The sequence below is a fragment of the Clinocottus analis genome, unplaced genomic scaffold, assembly GCF_023055335.1.
Source record: "Clinocottus analis isolate CAN_PGR_092001 unplaced genomic scaffold, fCliAna1.0.p SCAF_16, whole genome shotgun sequence".
Classification (NCBI taxonomy): Eukaryota; Metazoa; Chordata; class Actinopteri; order Perciformes; family Cottidae; genus Clinocottus; species Clinocottus analis.
This window is the reverse complement of record NW_027175887.1, coordinates 17,066,554-17,090,916: the sequence shown is the minus strand read 5'-3', so window position 1 is coordinate 17,090,916 and position 24,363 is coordinate 17,066,554. Positions and strand designations below refer to the sequence as shown.

Sequence of the window (24,363 nt, the reverse complement as noted above, 5' to 3'; positions counted from 1 at the left end):
GCTTGTAGCCTCCTTTTTTTTTTTTTTTTTGTTAAATGTGATTAAACCGGCAGGCAGGAGAAGGCAGCAGCGAGCCCCTTGATCCTGAAGGCCTCCTGCAGCAGGAATGTGCTGCATAGAGGGAACGCCGGCGCCTCCCACACGTGTCACTGCCGTATCGTTCTGGGCAATGTACACTTTCTGACCCCCGTGCTCTCGCCCCGCTGCATTCCTGACATTTTTTTTTAACCTTTTTTGTTTACGCTCCCGGAGCTGCAGACGTGACGTCGTGCTGCTCTCCGTCCGACACGCAGGGAGCCGAACACAACAAGTCATTTATAAAAGTACAAAAACTCCTACCTACCTACCTACCTACCTATACCTACCTATAACTATCTTCCTACCTATACCTACCTTCCTACCTCACTACCTTCCTACCTACCTACCTACCTACCTACCTACCTACCTACCTACCTATCTTCCTACCTCCCTTCCTTCCTACCTACCTATACTTACCTTTCTACCTACCTACCTACATACCTTCCTATTTACCTACCTTTCTTCCTTCCTTCCTACCTACCTACCGACCGACCTATCTACCTTCCTCTCTATCTATCTACCTACCTACCTACCTACCTACCTACCTACCTACCTTGCCTTACTTTATTGTGACAGTCGTTTAAAAACAGAGCTCATGTGGTAGTTTAGGGGTTAATTGCAGGTCGATGGTGGCTGGTTTTGAGTTATTAATGTGTACACTAACGTCTGAATGACTTGAAAATGAATCATCTGGGGCTCGAACACAGGAGCAAGACACTCTGGATAAAAGATATGTCTTTGCGTTCAGATGAAGTAAATCATGTTTTGTATGTTTTACTCCCACGCCGTGTCGATTGGTGCGAGTCATCCGGTTTCTGTCAACATGAACATTCATGCCGCCGCAACACTTTGGAGTCAAAGTGTGCGACGGAACGTTTTCTTTGCTTATGACAAACACCGCGTGACCTTGATCCACACTTTTGTCCTCGAGGGACATCTTTCCTGCCTGCAGGTAAAACACACCTCTGAAGCAATAGAGCACATAAAATACAACCGACACTGAAGCTATCAGCGCTAACAGCTCACATGTTTAAGGTCTTGCGCTTGTTGGCAAAGCTTTATTTAAACATCCAGCAGTTACAGAGCACCATTACTCTTCATCTGGAGCCGCTGTGTTTGTGTCACCTGATCAACAAACGTCCAATACCGTAAAAATCGGGTTACAAGCCGCTACTACTTTCGGTGGTTGTCCTCGCTAGCTCCCCGCTGTAGCCAGCTAGCGCTGCTGCTAGCTCCCCAACAACCATCGAAGATAGCAGGGACCAGCCCCGGCTCGAGGCCCGACTCGGGCAGCAGCGCTAGCTCGCTACAGCGGGGAGCTAGCGAGGACAACCAACAAGGGTAGTAGCTGCTTGTAACACGACTTTTACAGTAGTCTCCCTCTTTTTAGCTCCGCTTTTGTTCTCCCCACCACCTAATATCTGTCTCTTTAGCTGCTAAATGCTAATCGCTAAAAGGGAACTCAATAAAATAGAGTGCAGTAGCTTTAGCTGTACAACAGCGTAGCGTAGTAGTGTTGTGTATTTTATATATATATATACATACATTTAACCTTCATTGTCGCCTTAAAATTTCTTTAAATCAATCCACATATTTATGCTGATCGTTTTTTATGGTTTTGTTGTTTGGGTAAACGTTGTGTATTCATGTAAAGGACATCTTCGGGACACGGAACAAATTTTAGGAAATACTTGGATAACGACGATAAAATCAAATCAAGTGCGGACTGACGTGGGCGAGCAGATAAAATAAATAATCTCACGTCAGTGAAGCGGAAACCAGACGTCATGTTTTTAATTCTTTAAACGTCGCTCTGAGAACACGACCGGAATGTGTGTGTGTGTGTGTGTGTGTGTGTGTGTGTGTGTGTGTGTGTGTGTCTCAGCCGACTGGTTAAAATAGATCAGTAGTGGACACATGAACTGGGCCGAAGGTCACGGTGCTGGGAGGAGGACTGGACTCCCAGTGACACCAGTCAGCTCGTCCAATAGCACGACTTTAAAGTCCGTTATTAAAGTTCGTCATCATATATATCATATAATAATAACACAAACATTCTCCCGGTGTTGCAGAAATCTGGAAAACGCCTCATTCATGAGTTTTCCTCTTCTCATCATAACGCTGATTTATTATGAATTCTGTATGATTTGTTGAATTAACTTTTATTAACCTAATAGTTTAGCTTGTTCCTTTTTAAATGATTGCATTCTTTATATGTCATTTTATACATTATATTTTAATTCATGCATTATTATTATTATTATTATTATTATTATTATTATTAAGACGTTATCGGGGGCGTGTCGGTGTCCCGTGACGTTACAGATGTTTTTATAGACCCAAACAAAAACACCAAAAAGGCCGAACAGATGGAGTTTATTGAACGCTCACAGCGCTGCCTTCATGGATTATCTGAGACAATGAACGAGGGATTACGGAGCAGGTTTGACCTCTGACCCCTGGAGCAGCAGAAGGAGCCGGTCAGCGTGTTCATGACGAGGACGCACAAACCTTTTAGCTCAAACACAGAGACGTGAAATCCACTTTGAGTTTCATATTTCTGCTATTTCCTTTGCTTTTAACGAGCCGTTCAGCCGCCGGGCGTCCAGAAGCGAGTTTATTAATCCTGCAGTCGAGTAAAATGTGAATCCTGCAAACGAGCGTTTAGTGTCGTATCGTTTATCACAGAGGTTTGTTTTCACTTTGACGTGGAAGTTTTTTCCTGTTGATCAGCGTCTGAAAAGCCTCAGTCAATCTAACATAACATAGTGAGGTCGAATGTTCACTCTGACTTCTATGTTTTTCATGCATGATTTGTATAACAATGTACATTTTATGTGCAATTCATTGTAGCTCAAAGACGGCTTGAAGGAGTTTGTTTTGTTGCAGTTTGAGAGATTAAAATAGGCAACAATTTTATTAAAATAGGCAACAATTTGATACATTTTCCAAGTGTGAATACAGAAGTGAAGCTGCTAAAAGAACACAGAGTACACTCGTCCTGTAACGCTGGATGATGAGGGAGGGAGGGAGGGAGGGATGGAGGGATGGAGGGATGGATGGATGGATGGATGGAGGGATGGATGGATGGATGGATGGATGGATGGAGGGATGGATGGAGGGATGGATGGAGGGAGGGAGGGATGGAGGGATGGATGGAGGGAGGGATGGAGGGATGGATGGATGGATGGATGGAGGGATGGAGGGATGGATGGAGGGATGGATGGAGGGATGGATGGAGGGAGGGATGGATGGATGGATGGAGGGATGGAGGGATGGATGGAGGGATGGATGGATGGATGGATGGAGGGATGGATGGATGGAGGGATGGATGGATGGAGGGATGGATGGAGGGATGGATGGAGGGATGGATGGAGGGAGGTGTTGGTGGAGGCCGGTGAGGCGCTCTGCTGGTGATGAACTCTGAAGACTTGATGGAGGCTGGAGGGTTCATCCTCTGCAGGTCGTGTGAGTCTCTTCTGGCTTTCATGAACCTGCATGTCACTTCCTGGAGTCCTTGAAACGGAGAGGAAACCTTTCAAGGTCGTTTTCACAGGAAACATTTTGACAGAACAAAAATGATCTCAATTTAGAAGGACCACTCAATATAAATAAATATTAAGTTAAATGAGAGATTGCATAAATAAAATAGTCATTTGTTGTTCTTCGTGGTCCTCAGATGATGAACCTTGTATTTTTGTGTTTTTGTGTTTTTTAGTGAAGTGTTTTTTTAAGTCTCTGTACATTTGCATTCAGCTCAGTCGAAAAAGACAAAATCTAAAGAAAAGAGGTTGGAGGCTGAAGAGAAACCGAACGGCTGCAGCGCGAGAGCCGCTTTGTTTCCTTGGTAACGGAGAGGAGCGCCGGGAGAGAGAGCGACGGCGAACAATTAAGCGGCGAGCGAGAGAAAGAGCGAGCGGGAAAAATGATCCTGGAGAATCCAATTACAGGAAACAAATCAGTGAAGATGTCGCACAAGACTTCACCACGTCGCCTCCTCCCGCCTCTCCCTGTGCTCTTCACCCACGAGGGCGGCCATTTTGAAAGTTTACTCCTCTAACGAGAGTTTTAGTGACGCAGATCGTCAAGATGATGAAGGCAGATTGAGCGTTTGTGATCAAAACATTTGAATTAACACATAAATGTCACCTCGCAAAAAAGGTCCGTTGTCTTGTTTGTGTTGTGATGTTTCATGTTTCATTGAAACAATTTAAAAAGTGTGCGTTTTGTCAACACAGGAAGTGGTCGTAGCTTTGATGAACAGAACAAACACACGAGTGTTGGTGACGTTTGGCATGAGAGGACCGACAACGGAGACGAGAGAAACGACAAAAGAACAGAAGAGAAGGAAAAAAGGAGGAGGATGAATGGATGAATGTAACTAATGGACGTCATGTGTTCAGCACGAACAACACAACAGTTACAGGACACTGGATGTGAAATGATTCATGAGGCAATGGAACGATGGAAACACGCCGACTCACAACAGCAGCAGATGTAATGTGATGATGATGATGATGTTTGTGATCCGTGGAAACCTGCAGACACAAATACTGCAACGTTTTTAATATTATATTTTATTATTAGTTGTGTGTACATGAATGGGATATGAACTCATGCAGAAGGAAGGAGAGAGGAGAGAGGAGAGAGGAGAGGAGCTCAGTGGATCCTGAGAAGTCTGCACAAACTTTGAGGTCGTCTTCTTCTTCTTCTTCTTCTTCTTCTTCTTCTTCTTCTTCTTCTTCTTCTTCTTCTTCTTCTTCTTCTTCACCGTGGAACACGTGACGGAGAACAACGAGGTCACGCCACAGAACCCCAGCTCTCTTCACGGAGGCGACACACACACACACACACACACACACACACACACACACACACACGCACACACACACACACACACACACGGTGAAGTCAAGTGGGCTTTTTGTGTGTTTGTTCTTTTCCATTAACACCAGCAGAGCCTCTTAGCATCCAGCTGCTGCTGTGAGAGAGAGGCTTTTATTCTGAAACATCAGCGGGGGTCCAGCATGTTTCAGGACTCTCTCTCTCTCTCTCTCTCTCTCTCTCTCTCTCTCTCTCTCTCTCTCTCTCGTCTTCCATCAGGTTTCCATCGAGAGGCTGAAAGAGTGAAAAAACAAATAAAACCTTTAATTTCTCGGGCGGTGGTGTGAGCGCTCTGCTCGGCGCCGCCATCGTGAGGCCAGTGAGAGAACTGCACTCACATTCACTCCTCGTGAGTGAGTTTGCTTGCGAGGCGTAAAGATCACTCGTTGTGTGTTCATCTTCTGTGACAGACAGAGTTTTTTTTTTTTTTTAGCTGTTTGGGGGATAAGGAGGCTTTTATTTTGAAAAAAATCCCAACGACTGGTTTAATTCATGCACTTCAAGTGAACCTCTGCAGGTCCAAATGCTCCATGAGACTGAAATAAATACAAAAAGCTTCCAACGGGCCGATAAACACGACGTCATCGTCCATCAGAGGAACGTTTCTTTATAATTTGCAACGTTCGACTTTTGATTTGGAACATGAGATAATTTGCTCGTGCGCATTTGATGATTTATTTGATAATTTATTTGATGATTTATTTGATGTTTCACTGATCGAATTAAAGGAAAACACTTTGAACTCGTCGATTCCCCAACTTGATTATTTTCATGAGGAACATTGTTTAAATACTCCAGCGAGGCTCGTCACTTGTTGACGTATTAAAGTCAATAATTCATACAGAAAATACATTTCCACCGTGTTTAGAATGTGAATAAATGAAGTTATGAATCCCTCCATGAACCCTCAGGATATAAATGAGTGAAAGAGTGAAGGTTGGTGATGTCATGAAGCTTCAGCAGTTCATTTCTCACATTACGAGCAGCGATTATTGTGTTACAAGTTTGATGAAATGTTATGTTTAGATGTGCAAAGTTTGGTGAATCCAGAAGAAACATGCAGGCAGAAGTAGACAAAGTAGTAAAACACTGGTTAACCGGTTAACCAGTCCTGGTTAACCAGTCCTGGTTAATCACCACTGGTTAACCAGGACTGGTTAACCAGTGCTAACCGGTTACAGGTTAACCAGTACGACAACAGGAGGACGTAAAGTTCTGAATCAGAAGAGAAAATGTTTTCTTCTTCCAGAGGATCGACGTGGATCCAGCGAAGCTCCTGGTTTCCATGGAGACGCCACCTCCACAGCAGCGTGGGCGCCGGGAACCAGAAATAAAGGAAAATCTCATCTTATCTTACCTTATTTTATCTTATCTTACCTTATCCTATCTTATCTTATCCTATTTTTATCTTATCTTACCTTAAAGCTCTGAAACGCTGCCGTCTGTCAGCTTCATCACACCGAGCACTCAGTGGTCATGTACAGAGGAAGGTCGAGAGGTCACAGGTCAGAGGTCACAGGTCAGAGGGCACAGGTCAGAGATCACAGGTCAGAGGTCACAGGTCACAGGTCAGAGGTCGCAGGTCGCTACATAACTCGTCTTCTGCTGGGTCGATTTTATTTATTTAATATTCAAAGCATTAATATAGCAGAACAATTTATGGTTGAGACTTGACTTGTGACTTTAAGACTTGACCTGTGTCTTCAGGTCTTGACCTGTGTCTTCAGGTCTTGACCTGTGACTTTAAGACTTGACCTGTGACTTCAGGTCTTGACCTGTGTCTTCAGGTCTTGACCTGTGACTTCAGGTCTTGACCTGTGTCTTCATGTCTTGACTTGTGTCTTCAGGTCTTGACTTGTGTCTTCAGGTCTTGACCTGTGTCTTCAGGTCTTGACCTGTGTCTTCAGGTCTTGACTTTTGTCTTCAGGTCTTGACTTGTGTCTTCAGGTCTTGCAGCAGGTTGTTGGTTCATGGCCCTCGGGACAGGAAGCTCCTTCGGGCAGCAGCTTTGTTTTCCTCGGACACAAAGCAGGAATGTTGGAGCTCGGCGGGAGGCGGAGAAGCGATTGTTGTTCCTTCTTGTGTTTTGTTGACGTAAACATCCACAAACAAACAAGGAGAGCGAGCTTGAGAGGATGAGATGTGACATTCCTGAGCTCGCTGCTTCACACCTGGTCCTCATCTCTTCAACTTTAACTTTAACAAATGTTGCCCTGTTGTTCTTCGAGGGCATGAAGAGAATAAAAAACAAACAAACAGCTTCATGCAGTCAGAATTTAACCCTTTAAATGTCCGTTTGTTTACATAATGACGCTGTTGTTTTGAAGGAAAACACTGATTTAATTACTTATTTTAACAGCCTGAGATATGTAAATGATTACCGACTACTGCTAAAACATGATAAATATATACATATAAATATACACACACTACTACAAGAATGAACTTTTACCTTTTTAAAAGTCAGTTTTGTTGACGTAATAAATTATTTTGTCTATAATTTTAAAAAAAAATTCCAGTCTGTCAATGTCGAGCGGCGGCTGTGCTCTCTCACGCAGCAGCACCGCCCCCTGGCGGCCAGCAGGAACATAGCACGAACGACACACGAGGAAACCTGTTGGACAAAAGTAGTAATGATCATTCATATTGAACGTCTGTTATGTATGGAAGCCCATTCCAGACACACACAAAATATTAGGACCAAAAAAAATAAAAAATACAAATTCGGACCAAAAACAAATTTAAAAAATGAGGACAATAAAAAGAATTTTTTTTTTTTTCGTTGTTTTTTTTTTTCTGACTTGAAAAAAGGCAAAGAAAAAAACACGTTTCCAGTTTCATTCCAGGAGAAATGAAAACTTGACTACTGACTACAATTGTCAATATTACAGTTACAGCCTAAATATAATTGTAGCTAATATATGTACACACAAAGTACTTTGTTGTTGTCATTGTTGTTCCATTGACCATTTTTAAGAACTGGGTAAAATGCAAAGTCCACACATATATTAAATGAATTATTTACTTTAAAGTAACCCATCAATAGGCTTACGGGTGGTTGACAATGCTAAGCTATCTTTTGGTAAATAACAAGAGCACTTAAATATAAAACAGTGCTTGCAATGTTAAATTAAAAGAATACGTGAATTGAAACAAGATTGGACTATTTTGTGACTTGTACTTGTTTTGTTGTATGAACAATACATGTTTACATTTAAATGAAGTTATTGTAAAAACCAAAGTGATGAAATAACGTATTGCATTTTTTAAACATTTTTTTGGTCCTAATTTTTTTTGGTCCTAAGTTTTTTAAAATTTTTTGCATTTGGTCCTATTTTTTATTTTGGGCGGAAATGGGCTTCCATAGTTATAAGAGAGAACACATCATTTCATACGGTAACGTCAGTGGGTTCAATGCAGCTTTAACACATAAATAATGAACTATTTTCAACCACAGCACTGTCACAATACATTTTATTGGAACTGAGAAGAATCGCAGGTGAATGTACAGAACTTCATATCACTTCCCTAATCTGATGTGTGACACTTGTTTGTGTTTGTGTGTCATTCTACAGCTCATTGTCAATAACATGCACATCTCCGTGTATTTGAAGCTCAGCGGTATCCCAGTTGAAGATTTTTCCTGGCACCACCCTCTTCCTGTCGAACAACTCCTGGACGTTGTCGGGCCAGAGGAGGATGTCCCACATGTTGATGTCGCTGATCTCCCCGACGAGGCTCTGATTGGGTTCGAAGTTCCCCACGAAATTGTCGGGATCCTGTCCGATGATGACCTTGCCGCCGGGGCGCACCACGTGGTTCTTGCGGTAGATCTTCGTCACGCTCTTCTTGCCGTCGATGTAGACGGTGGCCGCGCCGGAGGCGGAGTCCCAGGTGATGCAAATGTGGGTCTCCAGGGCGTTGATGTGGGGCACGTCGAAGAAGACGCCGTCTCCGCTCATGTAGAGGGACAACCTGCGCACACGGCGACAGAACGCAGCGTTAATGTATCAACATTGCAGTAAAATGCTCTGCTTCAAAATAAATAACGGTCGTTGTTTCGTTGCAAACTCGCCGCCGTCACCTTCCGTCCAGCTCGCGCCACACGTTCAGCTCGTCGAAGTCCGGCGTCCGGTAGGCGAACAGGATGACCTCGCGCTCGCCCTTGAGCTCCGTCGCCACGCGGAAGCACAGAGTGAAGGCCTTCAGGCTCAGGGGCTTCTGGGGGATCATCTCCACGTAGCTGGTGCTGGTCTCCTGGGGGAACACCAGGGTCCTCATGGCGACGCTCCCTGAGGGGCCGAGAGAGAGAGAGAGAGAGAGAGAGTTCACTTTACAACATGTGTCATGTTATTACGAGTTATTCAAATATCCGCTTATTCTGTATTGTTGTACATTTGTTCTTTTAATAAACTTATTATTCTATTTACGTACTTATTCTGGCCCTCTTGTCCTCTTTCATATATTCAGCTACACAAACCAATTTTCAGCTATTTTCAGCTATCTTCAGCTATGTTCACTTATCTTCAGCTGTATTCCGCTAGTTTCAGCTATTTTTCAAATATTTCAGCTTTAAGCTTCCCTGAAAAACGACGAGAAATTGTCCCAGTCACTCAAATGGGGTTTTGGCGTCAAGAGAGCAGAAAACCCTCCTCGTCTTTGTGCCCATCCTGACTCGCCATACTCTAACGTAGAGAATCTGTTTAGTTTTTTTCAAATTTTTAACCGAAAAACACTGAATATGCTTCCTGACATATCAATGCTTTGCTGGATTGTGATTATTGTAGCAGATGTAGATGCGTTTTGTCTTAATATTACCAATCTATATAAGTATTCACAGATATGCACATGAAGTCTTACCGCCCACCAGCGCGGAGACAAGAAGCAGGATGGCGGAAAGTCTCATGTTGTCTCCACAAACCTGCAGAAAAGGAAAATCGTTGCGTGACGAGTTAAAAACGAGCTCATGAAACATTAGCGAGGTACAAGGAAGGCCGTGTACGTACCGTGCAGCTGCGAAGGCGTCCGCTGCAGGCGACCTGCACTCGGAGGGCTTTTGTACGCGGGTCCCTGAACCCGTCGTTGCGCAATGCGTCGACTCGCTTCGGGGTCACGGAAGTGTTCCCGAGTTCACGCCGCTGCATCTGACAAAGTCCAGGTCACGTGCACACGATGCTCCTGCGGATGAATTCATTCCTCAACTTTTTATCTTTCTCTGAACCCATTTTTCTTTGAGTCGTGAGCGAATGTTACTGAACGCAGCTGAAGCAGCAGCGATGCAACAGGTTGTTGAAGTCACGGATCGGCACAAAAGAAGAAAAAAACGAGCGATTTGAACTTTTAGACTTTCAGAAAGTCACACCAGATGTCCACATCTTTTAACTTATGAACAATCAGGATACTTTTTTGGCAAAGTGTGTTGCACCGATAATAAAACCAGTAAACATCACAGCCCTTTAGAGCAAGTCTACTTTATTCTCATTAGTGAAGCTGGAAGCGACTCTTCAGGGTTTAACGACCTTTGTTGTTTATTGTATTGACTTTTTTTTAAGAATATTTCAATGACTTGGAACCAAAGTCCAGATTTCTGCCAGTGATCAAATATTTATTCACCGTCCATCAGGAGACGTGCAAAGGTTCACAGACGATGTGCAACGCACAGAAAACAATTACATCTGTTAGATTCCATGTTTTTATTTTGATCTGTTGGATACTTTGAAGAAATTCATCTTGGGTCAGATACTTTTACTGTACTACATCTCAGAGGTACATGCAGTACTTTTACTGTACTACATCTCAGAGGTACATGCAGTACTTTTACTGTACTACATCTCAGAGGTACATGCAGTACTTTTAAAGCACAAAGTTTGACTTGAAGTGAAGTTAAATATTTGTATCTATCGAGTACATTTTCAAAATAATACTTTCTTACCTCCATTAAAGTGAGCTATTGAATGCAGTACTAGTACTTCAGTGTGGGGTTAGTACTTGTACTTCAGTGTGGCATGAGTACTTGTACTTCAGTGTGGCGTGAGTACTTGTACTTCAGTGTGGCGTGAGTACTTGTACTTTAGTGTGGGGTTAGTACTTGTACTTCAGTGTGGGGTTAGTACTTGTACTTCAGTGTGGTGTGAGTACTTGTACTTCAGTGTGGTGTGAGTACTTGTACTTCAGTGTGGTGTGAGTACTTGTACTTCAGTGTGGTGTGAGTACTTGTACTTCAGTGTGGTGTGAGTACTTTAACTGAAGCATCTGAAGACTTCTTTAGAGAAATAAAAAGAGATTCTCACTCAAATATGTCTTTAAATTAAAAGGTGAAGCTCACAAAATGCTGCAGGAAGCGTTTCAGTTCTCATAGTTTGACGTTTATTGAACAAAACATCCAGGACGACGGCGGCGGGTCGACCAGCAGGTGGCGCTGGCGTCACCGCCGGCTGTAAAGAGTTCACTTGTTCGGAGGAATCGGTACCGAGTGAAAACACTGACCTCAGGTCACCTGAAACATGACCTCAGGTCAGCTGAAACATGACCTCAGGTCACCTGAAACATGACCTCAGGTCACCTGAAACATGACCTCAGGTCAGCTGAAACATGACCTCAGGTCACCTGAAACATGACCTCAGGTCACCTGAAACATGACCTCAGGTCACCTGAAACATGACCTCAGGTCAGCTGAAACAACACACAGAGGAACCGTCGCTGCAGACGTTTAAAGACATAAACTTGCTTTAATCCTGCAAAAGCAAAATCCCCCCCAAAAAAAAGCATTTGTTTCATCGCTGAGTTAGCTTAGCTTAGAACAAACACTGGAAACGGAGGAAACCGTTAGCCGTGGCTCAGTCCAAAGCTTAAAAAACTTTATTGGTGACGGCGGAAACGGAATATTGATAACGGAGAAACAAAAACTTTTCTTTTTCATAATCATTAATAGAATATTTGGGTTTTTATTTTATGCTGGATTTACAAAATGAGACATTTGAAGACTAATTTCTCACATTTTTAAAGAAATGAACTGAACTTCTAGTTTTAGTTCTAAGCAGTTAAAATATTCCATAGAAATCCAAACATCACAATATTTTTCAGGTTAATTAAACCAAAACTGTGTAAACGTCTCGTCCAACTAAATACTTTGAATGATTGTCAACAGCTGGATTATCTAAAAAAAACTAAAGTTCATATCTTCAGCCTGAAGGAAAAAAGCTGTAGAAGTTGAGAACAATGTCCAAAGAGCAGTTTCATCTTTTTAAATGATTTTAGACGTCTGGATCTGGAAGTTTTCAGAGAAACAAACTGGTTGTGAACACTTAAGGATGAAGACAACTCCCATGATGCCTTGCTGCTTCACATGTCTGTCAGCGAGCGTACTGAACTACAGCGGGACGCGTCGGGAAAGTGAGATTATCCGTGCAGCGTCTTTGTGCCATTTAAAGAGATCGTTCTGTTTTTTTGAAGAAGTTCTTCTCCATAGTCGGCGTCTCACTACGGGCCGTCTTCAAAGCCACCAGACTCCATTCACAAAAACAGCGATTTAAACCTCTCGGCACACAGGAGCTGTCGGCCTGCTGCTGCCTCCCGCTGTTAGTGTGTCTGTGTTGTTGTGTGACTTTGGTAATTTTAAACAAAACAGAAAAGTCACACAACAACAGAAACATACAAAACACACAAACAGAAGGAGGCAGCGGCAGCCCGACAGCTCCTGTGTGCTGAGAGCTTAAATCACTGTTTTTGTGAATGAAGTCTGGTGTCCTTGAAGAGAGTTCAGATAACAGCTTTTGCAGTAATACACAGATACGTACTATCCTTTAACTGAGAAAATCACCTCGAACTGACCCTTTAAAAGCATCACAAGTTCAGAAAGCAGAGAGGAGACACGTCTGACCTTCACAGTGACGGGTCAAACAAATAAAAAACAAACGAGAGCAGCAGATTGAGTCTGTCTTTGTCTTCCCGTCACTCTAAACTCAAGAGAAACAGGAAGAGCAGAGAAGCTTTTGAAAGACGTTTCCTCCCCTGAGGACGTCTCAAGTTCCCTGGATTCAAAAAGTGCTGCGATGTCGCAGGAACGATTATTATTTATCTCTTTTTTTTGTAAAAAAACAACAACAAACAAGAGAAACACAACGTTTACAGTAGAAAGTCGTCCCGTCAAGAATTCACACTTCCACGCATTTGATTGACACAAACGACGTATTCGGGCCACTGAGTAAAAACATTTTTATGGAATAAATAAATAATCTGTGGAGTTATGGACGGCGGTAATATTCTGATTAAAAGTCCTAAATTTACAAAAACGTTTGTGTTTTAAAAAATATCAAAAAGTGTGAAATGTATTAATTATATTCATAGTTATTTATGTCCATAAAATAAACAGTAAACTAACTTTATAACCTCAAAGAATATCCACCTTTCATTTTCTTTCAACGATTTTTTAATCTGTGAAATCTGAACCTTCTTCTTCCAGTTTGTTGTTATTTATCGTCTTTTGAAAAATGTTTTTATTAAACTTAAAATGGCCGTAATACTGGAAAGGCAGCGTTTGAAACACCAGTCCGGTGAATTACGGACAAATACTGTTGGTGCGCTGATCTGGGAGGAAAACAACGGATTCTTTTCAGACTCAACAGAAGAGAAAAAACTCCAGCAGATACAACAAAACGTAAAAAAGCGGCTCCTTTAAAACACCAGAACCTTCCAGCCCGAGTGGACGAACGAGCAGCCGAAGAAGAGGCAGTCCACCGCCTGCTCCACCAGCCAATCGCACACCACCTCGCGGCTGCCGGAGCCGATGGTGACCCGGAGCTTGAAGTGTCCGCCGTCGCTCAGGCTGCCGCCGCTGCCGGGGAGCAGGTTCACCACCTCCATGTCAAAGGTCACGGCCGAGCCCAGCGCCACGGCCGGCAGCTGGTTGGTCATTTCTTTACCGTTGACGAACACGGCTCCTGAGAGGGACACGAGTACTCTGATCAATACTACCCTCAATGATACTCTGATCAATACTACTCTCAATGATACTCTGATCAATACTACTCTCAATGATACTCTGATCAATACTACTCTACTCACTGAACTCTTCATGACGACTTCCGTCATCATGAAGAGTTCAGTGAGTAGAGTTGTTAAGACTTTCATCTTTACGACTCTACTCGCTACTCTTAACGACTCTACTCGCTACTTTTTAACGACTCTACTCGCTACTCTTTAACGACTCTACTCGCTACTCTTTAACGACTCTACTCGCTACTCTTTAACGACTCTACTCGCTACTCTTTAACGACTCTACTCGCTACTCTTTAACGACTCTACTCGCTACTCTTTAACGACTCTACTCGCTACTCTTTAACGACTCTACTCGCTACTCTTTAACGACTCTACAACTCTACTCGCTACTTTTTAACGACTCTACTCGCTACTCCTAACGACTCTACTCCTAACGACTCTACTCCTAACGACTCTACTCCTAACGACTCTACTCCTAACGACTCTTCTCGCTACTTTAAACGACTCTACTCTTAACGAGTCTACACACTACTAACGTCGGGTGAGTTTATACTTCTCATTGAAATATATTCAAATACAACGAATGCAATCGACTTTGTTCAGTTGTCTGTACTTTAAAACACAAAGGTACACCCTGTGTGTGGAAACAGCAGAGCGTAGCAGCGAGGGCGCAGACTCTGCAGACTTGTCGTCGGCGTACCGTTGGTGGAGATGCAGACGGCCTGCTCCCTCTGCAGAGACTCCGCCCCTTTCCTGCTGTCCACGCACACGCCGAGACTGTCCCTCCGATCCAGCTGACCGGCTGCCGACATCCTGCGCGAAAGAAAAAGGACAGCAGACCGTGAGACAGCAGGCCCTCGCCTGTCATCTATGTGAGCGTCGCAGCGTGTCGGTGTTCGTACTTGAAGGTGAGCGTCTGGCCGCAGAAGTACGTGGGCGCGTTGGAGTAGAGGACGGCGCTGCGCGAGTGGGAGGAGTCACTGCGCAGAGCGATGTTTCTCCTGCTGCTCAGGATGTAGCCCTCAGAGCCCGGAGACCACTCTGCAAACCAGGACACACACACACAAACACACACACAAACAGAGTTTTATTGACTGTGTTGCGTCTCTAAAGCATGAACCAAACTAGCCCAAAAAAATGAAATGTCACGTTGAAAAAGGTTCAAGGTGTATATGTATATATATATATATATATATATATATATATATATATATATATATATATATATATATATATATATATATATATATATATATACACACACATACATATATACATATATATATATACACACACATACATATATACATATATATATATACACACACAGAAAAATTTGTGTTCTGTGAAGAATATATATATATAAAATGTTCCTAGACCTCTCCCTCTCTCTCCCTCTCTGTCTCACTCCCCCTCTCCCACATATATATATATACGCACACATATATACACATAGACACACACACACACCGTGGGGTGCCAGCGTGGTGTATCCCGTCTGCGGGACGCTCCAGGGGCTCCACTCGGTGCGCCCCTCCCCGCGAGCGCACACCCTGAACAGGTAGTCGGTGTGCGGGTCCAGGTGCAGCACCAGGAACTCGCAGTCCCGGCCGATGTAGGCGTCCTCGTACTGGCTCTTGCCGCTGCCGCAGCGCCGCTGCTGCATCCGGTAGTCCGCCGCCGTGAAGTCCTCGTCCACCTGAAGCAAGAACAACGACAATAATAGTAAAGATGATGTCGCTTGCAGCTTCAGGAGCGCGTTGTGCGCGTTCACGCCGTGCTGACCTTACACCAGCGGACCAGGATGCTGCCGGGCCGCTCCTGCAGCTCCTCGATCTGCACCGGCGGGTGGGAGGAGACGCAGCCGAGGCGGGACACCCGGTCCCTCAGGAGACACAGCAGGGAGTCGTCCAGCTGGGCGGAGACGCACGGCACGTCCACCAGCGCCGGCACCTCCGGCAGGCTGCAGAGCGCCAGGAATAAAAACACACCGTAGATTTAAAAAAAGAAACGAAGCGAAAAAGCTGAATTTAGACGTTAGAGACTTGTGACCAATTTCCATGACTTTTAATCCAACTTTCATGACTTTAAACCCAATTTTTATGACTTTAAACCCAATTTCCATGGCTTTTAACCAGATTTTCAAGACTTTTAAAGCAATTTTCAAGACTTTAAACCCAATTTCCATGACTTTAAACCACTGTAAAGATTTTTAAATGAGAGTTTGCCAGATACACGTTCCCACCTGTCCAGTTGGATGTGCATGGCCTTCTTGGTGAAGCTGCCCAGCTTGTCCTCCTTCTCCCCGAGGCCGCACCGCAGAGCCGCTTCCCCTGGAGACACGGAGGCCACCGCGTTTAATTAAAAAAACACACAACACTAGAATAAGACGAATGAGGACGTTGCGTCGTCCTCCGTGTATAAAGACCGTGCATCACCTTCCCTCAGCAGCTCGTCGGCCTGGCCCACGCCGTGCTCGATGAGGCTCTGGCAGTCGTCCAGCGGCTTGACGCTGTCCGCCTCGATGGCGTCCACCTCGGCCAGCAGGGCGTCGCAGCGCTCCGACAGCAGACGGCTCGCCGCCGCCTGAAGCTCCGAGAAGTGGCGGCGCAGAGCCTCACGGGCCTGAGTGGAGCTGCCCCGCACCTGCAGGACGAGAGGAGAGGAGGGACTTTAAAACCTTCACAACCGCTAACGTTGAGAGAATGCAGCTTTAATACATGAAGCATAGACTTCTATACAACCAGAGGGGTCACCCCCTGGTGGTCAGGAGAGAGAATGCAGCTTTAACACATGAAGCATAGACTTCTATACAACCAGAGGAGTCGCCCCCTGGTGGTCAGGAGAGAGAATGCAGCTTTAACACATGAAGCATAGACTTCTATACAACCACTACTACTTGTATCATACACAGACTACTCTCTCTGACCAGAAGCTTGTCAGGAAGCTTGAGGGTTGCCATCGGAGGTAGAGGTCATGTTTCAGTTCCTCTTTGCAGAATAAACTTTTACACACACACACACACACACACACACACACACACACACACACACACACACACACACACACACACACACACACACACACACACACACACACAGGGAGTGATAGAAAGATAGCAGGAAACGGAAGGCCAATTGACAACTGCTGCACTGATAAACAAGGGACAGTACAAGAATGGAGTCACACACACACACTGGACTTTGTGTGTGTAAATGTGTGTGTAAATGTGTGGAGACTGTCCCACTGGAGAGAAGGCATCACTTCCTGGCGACTGTCAGCGCGACACAGACGGACAATTATCAATATTTTGGATTTGGTTGGGAGTGAAAACTAAAAACAGTGGAACTAAAAATATGAGCGAACGTCATTAAACACGGGAGATGAGGATGTTTAGTGTGTGTGTGTTTGTGTAACGAAAGAGGAGATGAAGACCCTTGGGAGTCTGTTGGGTGAGCTCCCTTTCGGCCCATTTTAAACGTGTGTCTTGATGTGTGTGTTACCTGTTTGCGGGCCTGGTTGAGCCCATTCAGGCGCTGCTGGAGTTCACTGCGGTAGTTCTGGGCCGCCTCGATGCTTTCTTTGGCCTCCTGCAGCAACGCGTCCACCTCCGCAGACATCCTCCCGCCTCCTGAGACAACAGGAGAGAGACGAGCGTTCATGAAACACCCCGAAGACGCTACAATCTGAAGACGCTACAACCTGGAGACGCTACAACCTGGAGACGCTACAACCTGGAGACGCTACAACCTGAAGACGCTACAACCTGGAGACGCTACAACCTGGAGACGCTACAACCTGAAGACGCTACAACCTGGAGACGCTACAACCTGAAGACGCTACAACCCGAAGACGTTCCAGTTAAAGTGAAGGAATATTTTCTGCACATGGAGTTAAATACTCAATAACCTGCATCTTCCACCACGAAAACAACAAAGCTACAACTCTGCATGCAGAGCAGAGGATGTGTGGCAACAAGAAAACCACGTCCTGCTACCTTAGAGCACCTTTTATGCAGCCGTGAGCCCAGAATAATATATAATATCAGGGGGTGACTCCTCTGGTTGTATAGAAGTCTATGCTTCATGTGTTAAAGCTGCATTCTCTCTCCTGACCACCAGGGGGCGACTCCTCTGGTTGTATCGAAGTCTATATAAGTGACTCTACTTCTCTCTTGATGTGTTCCCTCAGTAAACATTGTAAACATCAGTTTATGTCTCAATCTAGTTTCAAGTCTTCTTCAATACAGCGTGATGTTCATTTAGTACTTTATGGTCTGTTAGAGTCAAACAGACCATAAAGCAGGGGGTGCTTTAGGGGCGGGGCTACAAGGTGATTGACAGGTCGACACCAGAGACGTAGACGCCATCTCTCTGTCGCTCCTTGTGTGACTTACAAAAGAATCTTCACACGTTAAAAAGTCTTCAAATGATGGCGGTTTTGAACTTTCGTTTGTGTCTTCATCTTCTTCGTCTTCTGAGAGTTGTGACGCAACCCGCTGCGGTCGGCCGGCTTCCTGTACAGCGTCTCAAAGAGGAAGTAAGGCCTCACACATACAGTCGCACCATGTGAGCATCTTACGTTAGACCGCCATGACTGCAGCATCATAACGCCAAAAACATAAAAATCAAGTCATCGTTTGTTCAAAAAAAGAGATCTGTGAATTCTGCGTTTGTCAGACCAGGAGTTCAAAGTTAGCTTAGCTTAGCACAAAGACTAGAAGCGGAGGGAAACTGCTAGCCCCGTTAAAATTGAAGGGGAGCTGAAACTCAGCAATTTAGTGAATTGATTAAAAGTTAAAAAAAATAAGACCAAAACCTCGCTGGTCTCAGCTCCTTCTTTGGACTTTTAAATGTTTGTCAACAAGTCACCAATTATGGAAATATATCACTCATATCACTTGAGCTCTGATGTACATTCATAGCATAATGTTCTTTATTTTAACTTAAATCATCCCAGTAAACTGAGCTTTAATTAACACCCCCATGGATGCAAATGTAGGGCGACAGAAATTATGCAGAATTATTCAGGCATGCGCGTCCGACATGAAGATATTGCTCCACTTTCTGTTGACAAACTGCCTGAAACAGCAGCTGTCGATTATAATCTCTCCAAAATCTCAAAAATTCCACATCCAGAAATGTGTAAATATATCTCATATATATGTATGATGATGTGGTTATAGAAACAAACATGTATTCTTGATGCTGTTTTTGTGCAAATGTGCAAGCCGGGGCTTTCTCTCAGGAGTATTTAGGTCAACCTGCATGACGTCACAGGTCTGACAGATAGGGCTAGAACCTATGGAGTGACACACGACATCACCAGTCTTCCTCTGGGGACGAAGTCCAGCAGACGCTGAAAAAAAAGCCTTTTTTCCACAAAGATGTTGGTCATAAAAAAGGTTGTGTTTATTCTGCGCTCCTCCAGCCGGTTGTGACGTCACGATCTGTTGTATTTAGCCACCGGCTCGACAAACATATTCCGCTTTGTTTTGATGGGTTTGTCACTGCTGCTGTGACCCAATTTCTTTTTATTTCACACGTTTTATATTTCAATAAACTGCAAGTAAACACATCCTTTTGACTAGCAGAGGAGCTATGGAAGGTCTCACGTCCACGTTATTATATTATTAGTAATATTATTATTACCACAGACGAGAGGAGACAACAGGACATGTCTCAACTCGCTCAAAACAACTTCCGTATTTCTTTAGTTATTTTCAAACTCGACGCCCACCAGGTTTTTGCAAGAATGCTTTACAAGTTCAAGAATGTAATTTTTTTTAAATACATAACTCACGCTGCACACGTCATATTCAATTCGCGTGGGAATGTCACGAGGGGGCATGTCGGTGGATCTGTTTCTGATGAGATCCACTTGGACAAAACTTCTGCCGAACTGCGTCCGGAAATCTCCGGTTTTTAATTTGGCGCTGCCGTCAGCGAACCCATGAGCGGCTCATCCACAAAGTTAAGAGCTTTTTATGAACTTAGAAAGTCCTAAAATCAATTCGGCGTGGAAGACGTTTAATAAGCAACAGCTGTACCCATTCAAAAAGCTAACTTTAACAGTCGCCACGGTGTCTTTTGGTGACAGAAGATGAGGCGAAGGAGCAGAAATAGAAAGTCATTATCATGAGGCAGAACGAGAGCTGCCTTTGATTCAAGTATTTCAGATGGTCTAAGAGGTGTAAACGGCGATGTGTGTTAAGCTAACGAGGCGACATTTTAACAGACATTTTCCTTTTCCTTCTTACAGAAACGTGAGAAGACAAAAGTTGAGGTGGAGCTCGTGCGGTCTTAAAAAAGACAATCAAACTCGACCAACGAGAGAAAACAACAACTCGGTCGTCTGAATGAAAAGAAGCTGTTCTTAAATAGATAAACTATTTCGGACGTACCTGTTTTCACAGCTTTCTGGTGGCCATTTAATCTCCGAAAGTCGTGAATCAGCTCGGAGCCGCCGAAGTTTTGCTCAAGTCCCTAAAAAAAATGACACTTCCGAGGCGTTCGGAGCAACAGCCAATCACAGACGAGACAGATTTGATCGACAGGAAAACCGGCCAATCGGATTGAGATTCGCTTTTTTCCCCGCCCCCTTCCTAATTGTCCAACCCCTTTATGATAAAGAGTGCAAGAATCTGGGACACATTAGTTATTGTACTGTTTGAATTTATATTTAATTTCACATTTTATGTATTATGTTGCAAGGAACATGTCATATGTGTCATTATCACATGCATTTACATTTGTAATTATACATTTAAGTCCATGAATAAGCGTTTTCTTTTTAAGTATTCGGTTGTTTCATATCTATATTGTACCTATTCTTTGCTGTAAAGCTAAGTAATTGTATCGTGCACAGCTGGGAATGTTTATGCATCTTCGATATACAACTTACACTGTACATTGAGGATCTTCACAGATGTTATGTTGTATGTTATGATGGGTACATCCTGTTTATTCTTATTGCATTATCTTTATTTGTACAGATATCTAGATCCTCACACCCCTAAAATAAATGAGTGTGGTGAAAAACTATTCAGCAGTCAAAGCAGAAGTAGAACTAAACTGATCCTGCAACAGCTGATGTAATGACTCAACTAATAAAGTAACTAATCATGTGCTGCACATGTGATATTCAAATTACCTCGAAATACACAGTACGAATCATAAAACTACAACAGGTTTGACAGTGAGAGTAAACAGAGGTATTCCTTGCTCAGGTAACAGGTGAGATAAGTGGCTCTATGGGGTGAAGTCGCCCTCTATTGGTTGTAATGGATATAGCACGTGTTCACTGGACCAGGGGTCCCAGGTTCTAAAAAGATCACACACATTTAAATATTTTTTTTCCACATTTAATCCATGGTATTGCAGCTGTTTTACTGTTAAACCTTTAAACCGTGTGTGGAGTGTGCTGGAGGAGCCATACACAGCTTCTAATTAGGGTAGAGTAATTGGGGGCGTGGCTTCTTCTAGGGCAGGAGGAGGGCTTCTAAGCCCCGCCCTGCCTCAGGTGTGATCACGTGACCTCTTGATGGAGCTTTCTGAACGATAAGCCTGCACAGGTTTTATTTCGAGCTTCCTTATAATAACTGTATTGTATGAAGAGAGAGAGAGAGAGAGAGAGAGAGAGAGAGAGAGAGAGAGAGAGAGAGAGAGAGAGAGAGAGAGAGAGAGAGAGCAACACATTGCTGGGTTTTGGTCACCACAGCTCTGACAGTGCGTGGGCTGTTTCTGGCTGGACGCGGTGACGTCAGACGCGCGCGGGGACAATCCATCAGATTAGCGCGTGACCCGCAGGATTTGTTGAGAGCGACACGCCGAGTGAGAGCAGACGGGATGATCTAGATTCCATATTTTGTAGTGTTTCCCTGAAGCATCTTCGTGTTTCGGATCGGCTGCATCATCTTTACGCACCACCACTCCAGGACGCAGCTCTCCAAACATGCCCACGGCGGTGCCATGGCAGGCTTTCTTTTTTTTACGCAGGAGTGTTTGACAAACTTTTTTCCCGGAGGAGTCTGCCATCTCTCGTCAGCTATCTGAGGCCTGGTGATGTGTGTTCCCGCTGCCGCTGAAGCCTTCTAATCCCTCCCCCCTGATCACACCGCGCGCACAGATGGATTGCGTCCGACTGACGCCACGCAGGGCCCAGTCAGATCTCTGCAACCGCTGCGCTCTTGCGTCTTGATTGCCCGAATCGAAGCCATCTGAAGGGAAAGTAGGCATCACTTTTAAAATGAGGAGAGCCGTCCTGAAAGAAGCCGCCAAACGGTTCCCCTGGCTCGCCAATGTCACGCTGTACGGATGCCTATTCGCCGGCGGCGACCTGGTCCACCAGCTCATCGCCCAGGAGGAGCGCATGAACTGGAAGCACACTCGCGACGTGGCCATTGTGGCTATCAGTTTCCACGGGAACTTCAACTACTTCTGGCTGCGCGCCCTGGAGAGGCGGTTCCCCGGGAAGTCCGCCGGGATGGTTCTCCGCAAACTGCTGCTGGACCAAAGCTTCGCGTCGCCTCTGGCCACCAGTGTCTTCTACACAGGTAAAGAGCTTCTCAACCACCAATGCAAAGACACGTTAGAGGTTCAGGGTGGAGACACACACACACTGGTTCTCTGTTCGGTTTGAGACGAGTATCACGTGATGCCTAAAACATCCAAATATCTTAAACTCTTTGTTTCAATGTCACCAAAAGCACGGACACAGACTCCAATATGACCTGTCAGTTGTAAATCTGTCAAATGTGCACTCAGTACTGAGGTGATGAGCTTCCTGTTTAAGGTCGATTCGCAGTAAAACATCATGTGGGTCAAGGTGAGGAGACATGACACACGGTATCATCACGCGTAATGGCGCGCGGACTCTGCGTAAAACGTGTCCTCGTGTCCCGCAGGAGTGAGCTTCCTGGAGGGGAAGGAGGACATCCTGGAAGACTGGCGGGAGAAGTTCTTCAACACCTGGCAGGTGAGTAAGTTGAAGGCCTCGAGCGAGCGGCATCGAGCAGTAAAAGTGAGTTCACCTTGCACCGCCGCGACCTCTCCAGCAGATTAACCCGGATCGTGCAGCGTGCCGCGTCTGCGCAGTTGGGCACGAGGCCCGGGAGCAGGTCGGGTAATTCGACTGCCAGTAGGGATAAACATTTTTTTTTAAAACAGAAAGGAAAAAAGAGTCAGCGAGTTTCAGGAGCTGAAATCTTGCCAAATGCGAATCGCTGCGTCATGCTGACGTCATTGTGTACAAATGGAAATCTTGTGTAAAACAAACGGTTCCACATCACTGATGCTTGTGTGCGTAGTCTTAAACATTTAGTTTCATTTTTAAGTGATGAAAATAAATGTTTTTCTACTGAATGACCCAAATATCACCATGACACATAAACACATGTTTATGCTTTGTTTTAATCAATAAGTATACAAATGTAACACAAAAGAGACAAATAAAGACAAACTGCATCGCCTGTGATGTATTGTAATGATGTATTACTAAACAAGTTAAGAAGTTTGAAACCTCCAAACTAACTTTAATCTCTGTTAATAATCCCGAGGGTGTGATTTAGTGATTGTGTCTCCGCTCATCATATCCTTGTTTTCCCTTTCAGACTGGACTCATGTACTGGCCGTTCATGCAGGTAAACACGTTACCAATCAGTGCACATTCATGTCTGACTTTTGTTTTCCTTGTTTTACTGATTTGAGAACAGAAAGACAGTTTGACAGGAAACCATAAAGAGTTTTAGGGCGATAAGTCTCGAGCTAAAAGGAGAGACGATGAGGCAGAAAATCCTGAGAAGAAAAGCAACCTCCGTTTCTCTAAAGTGATGCTGGAGTGTCTTAAAAACCTGCATCCTCTCTACTAAGAACTGTGGAAGCCCATTTGCGGCACAAAAAAAGTATAATTATGACAACAAAAAAAGTTTGACGAAAGTCATAATTATGAAAAAAAGGTATGACATAAAAAGAAAAAAAAAGTATGACAAAAAAAGAAGAAAAAGTATGACAAAAAAATCATAATTATGACAACAAAAAAAGGTATGACGAAAAAAGAAGAAAAAAAAAGTATAAGAAAAAAATCATAATTATGACAAAAAAAAGTTTGAACGTGATTCCGTCCCACTGAAGGATAAAGGTAAATGTGTTTCTGTGTGCGTTCAACATGGCGTCCTGTCCTCCCTCACAGCTTCTGAACTTCGTGCTGATGCCGCTGTACCTACGGACGGCCTTCATGGGCTGCTGCGCCTTCCTCTGGGCAACCTTCCTGTGCTTCTCGCGGCACAGCGGCGACGGCACCGCCGCCGTGGCTCTGGCCTTCGTCATGGACCCCCGCAAGACCCTGGAGGAGATCCGCGAGGCCCGGCTGGCTCGGAAAGAGCAAAGGACCCGGAGGGAAAACTAG

General features: G+C 44.4%; 3 protein-coding genes across 3 annotated transcripts; 1 reads left to right on the top strand and 2 right to left on the bottom strand.

Moving 5' to 3' along the window:
* Nucleotides 1-8,426: 8,426 nt before the first annotated feature.
* LOC137786800 (C-reactive protein-like) lies at nt 8,427-10,051 on the bottom strand. The gene is made up of 4 exons (XM_068578903.1): nt 9,969-10,051; nt 9,823-9,883; nt 9,047-9,254; nt 8,427-8,937 (listed from the first exon to the last, which is right to left on the bottom strand). Exons 2-4 carry the CDS (start codon nt 9,866-9,868, stop codon nt 8,532-8,534), a joined length of 660 nt encoding a protein of 219 aa, XP_068435004.1. The 5' UTR covers nt 9,869-9,883; nt 9,969-10,051; the 3' UTR covers nt 8,427-8,531.
* Nucleotides 10,052-13,607: 3,556 nt separating this feature from the next.
* crlf3 (cytokine receptor-like factor 3) lies at nt 13,608-20,455 on the bottom strand. Its single transcript, XM_068578829.1, has 9 exons — nt 20,363-20,455; nt 17,463-17,590; nt 16,398-16,605; nt 16,205-16,292; nt 15,745-15,922; nt 15,430-15,658; nt 14,862-15,000; nt 14,660-14,772; nt 13,608-13,901 (listed from the first exon to the last, which is right to left on the bottom strand). Exons 2-9 carry the CDS (start codon nt 17,577-17,579, stop codon nt 13,636-13,638), a joined length of 1,338 nt encoding a protein of 445 aa, XP_068434930.1. The 5' UTR covers nt 17,580-17,590; nt 20,363-20,455; the 3' UTR covers nt 13,608-13,635.
* Nucleotides 20,456-21,974: 1,519 nt separating this feature from the next.
* Nucleotides 21,975-24,363, top strand: mpv17l (MPV17 mitochondrial membrane protein like). Its single transcript, XM_068579338.1, has 4 exons — nt 21,975-22,513; nt 22,865-22,935; nt 23,570-23,599; nt 24,148-24,363. Exons 1-4 carry the CDS (start codon nt 22,207-22,209, stop codon nt 24,361-24,363), a joined length of 624 nt encoding a protein of 207 aa, XP_068435439.1. The 5' UTR covers nt 21,975-22,206.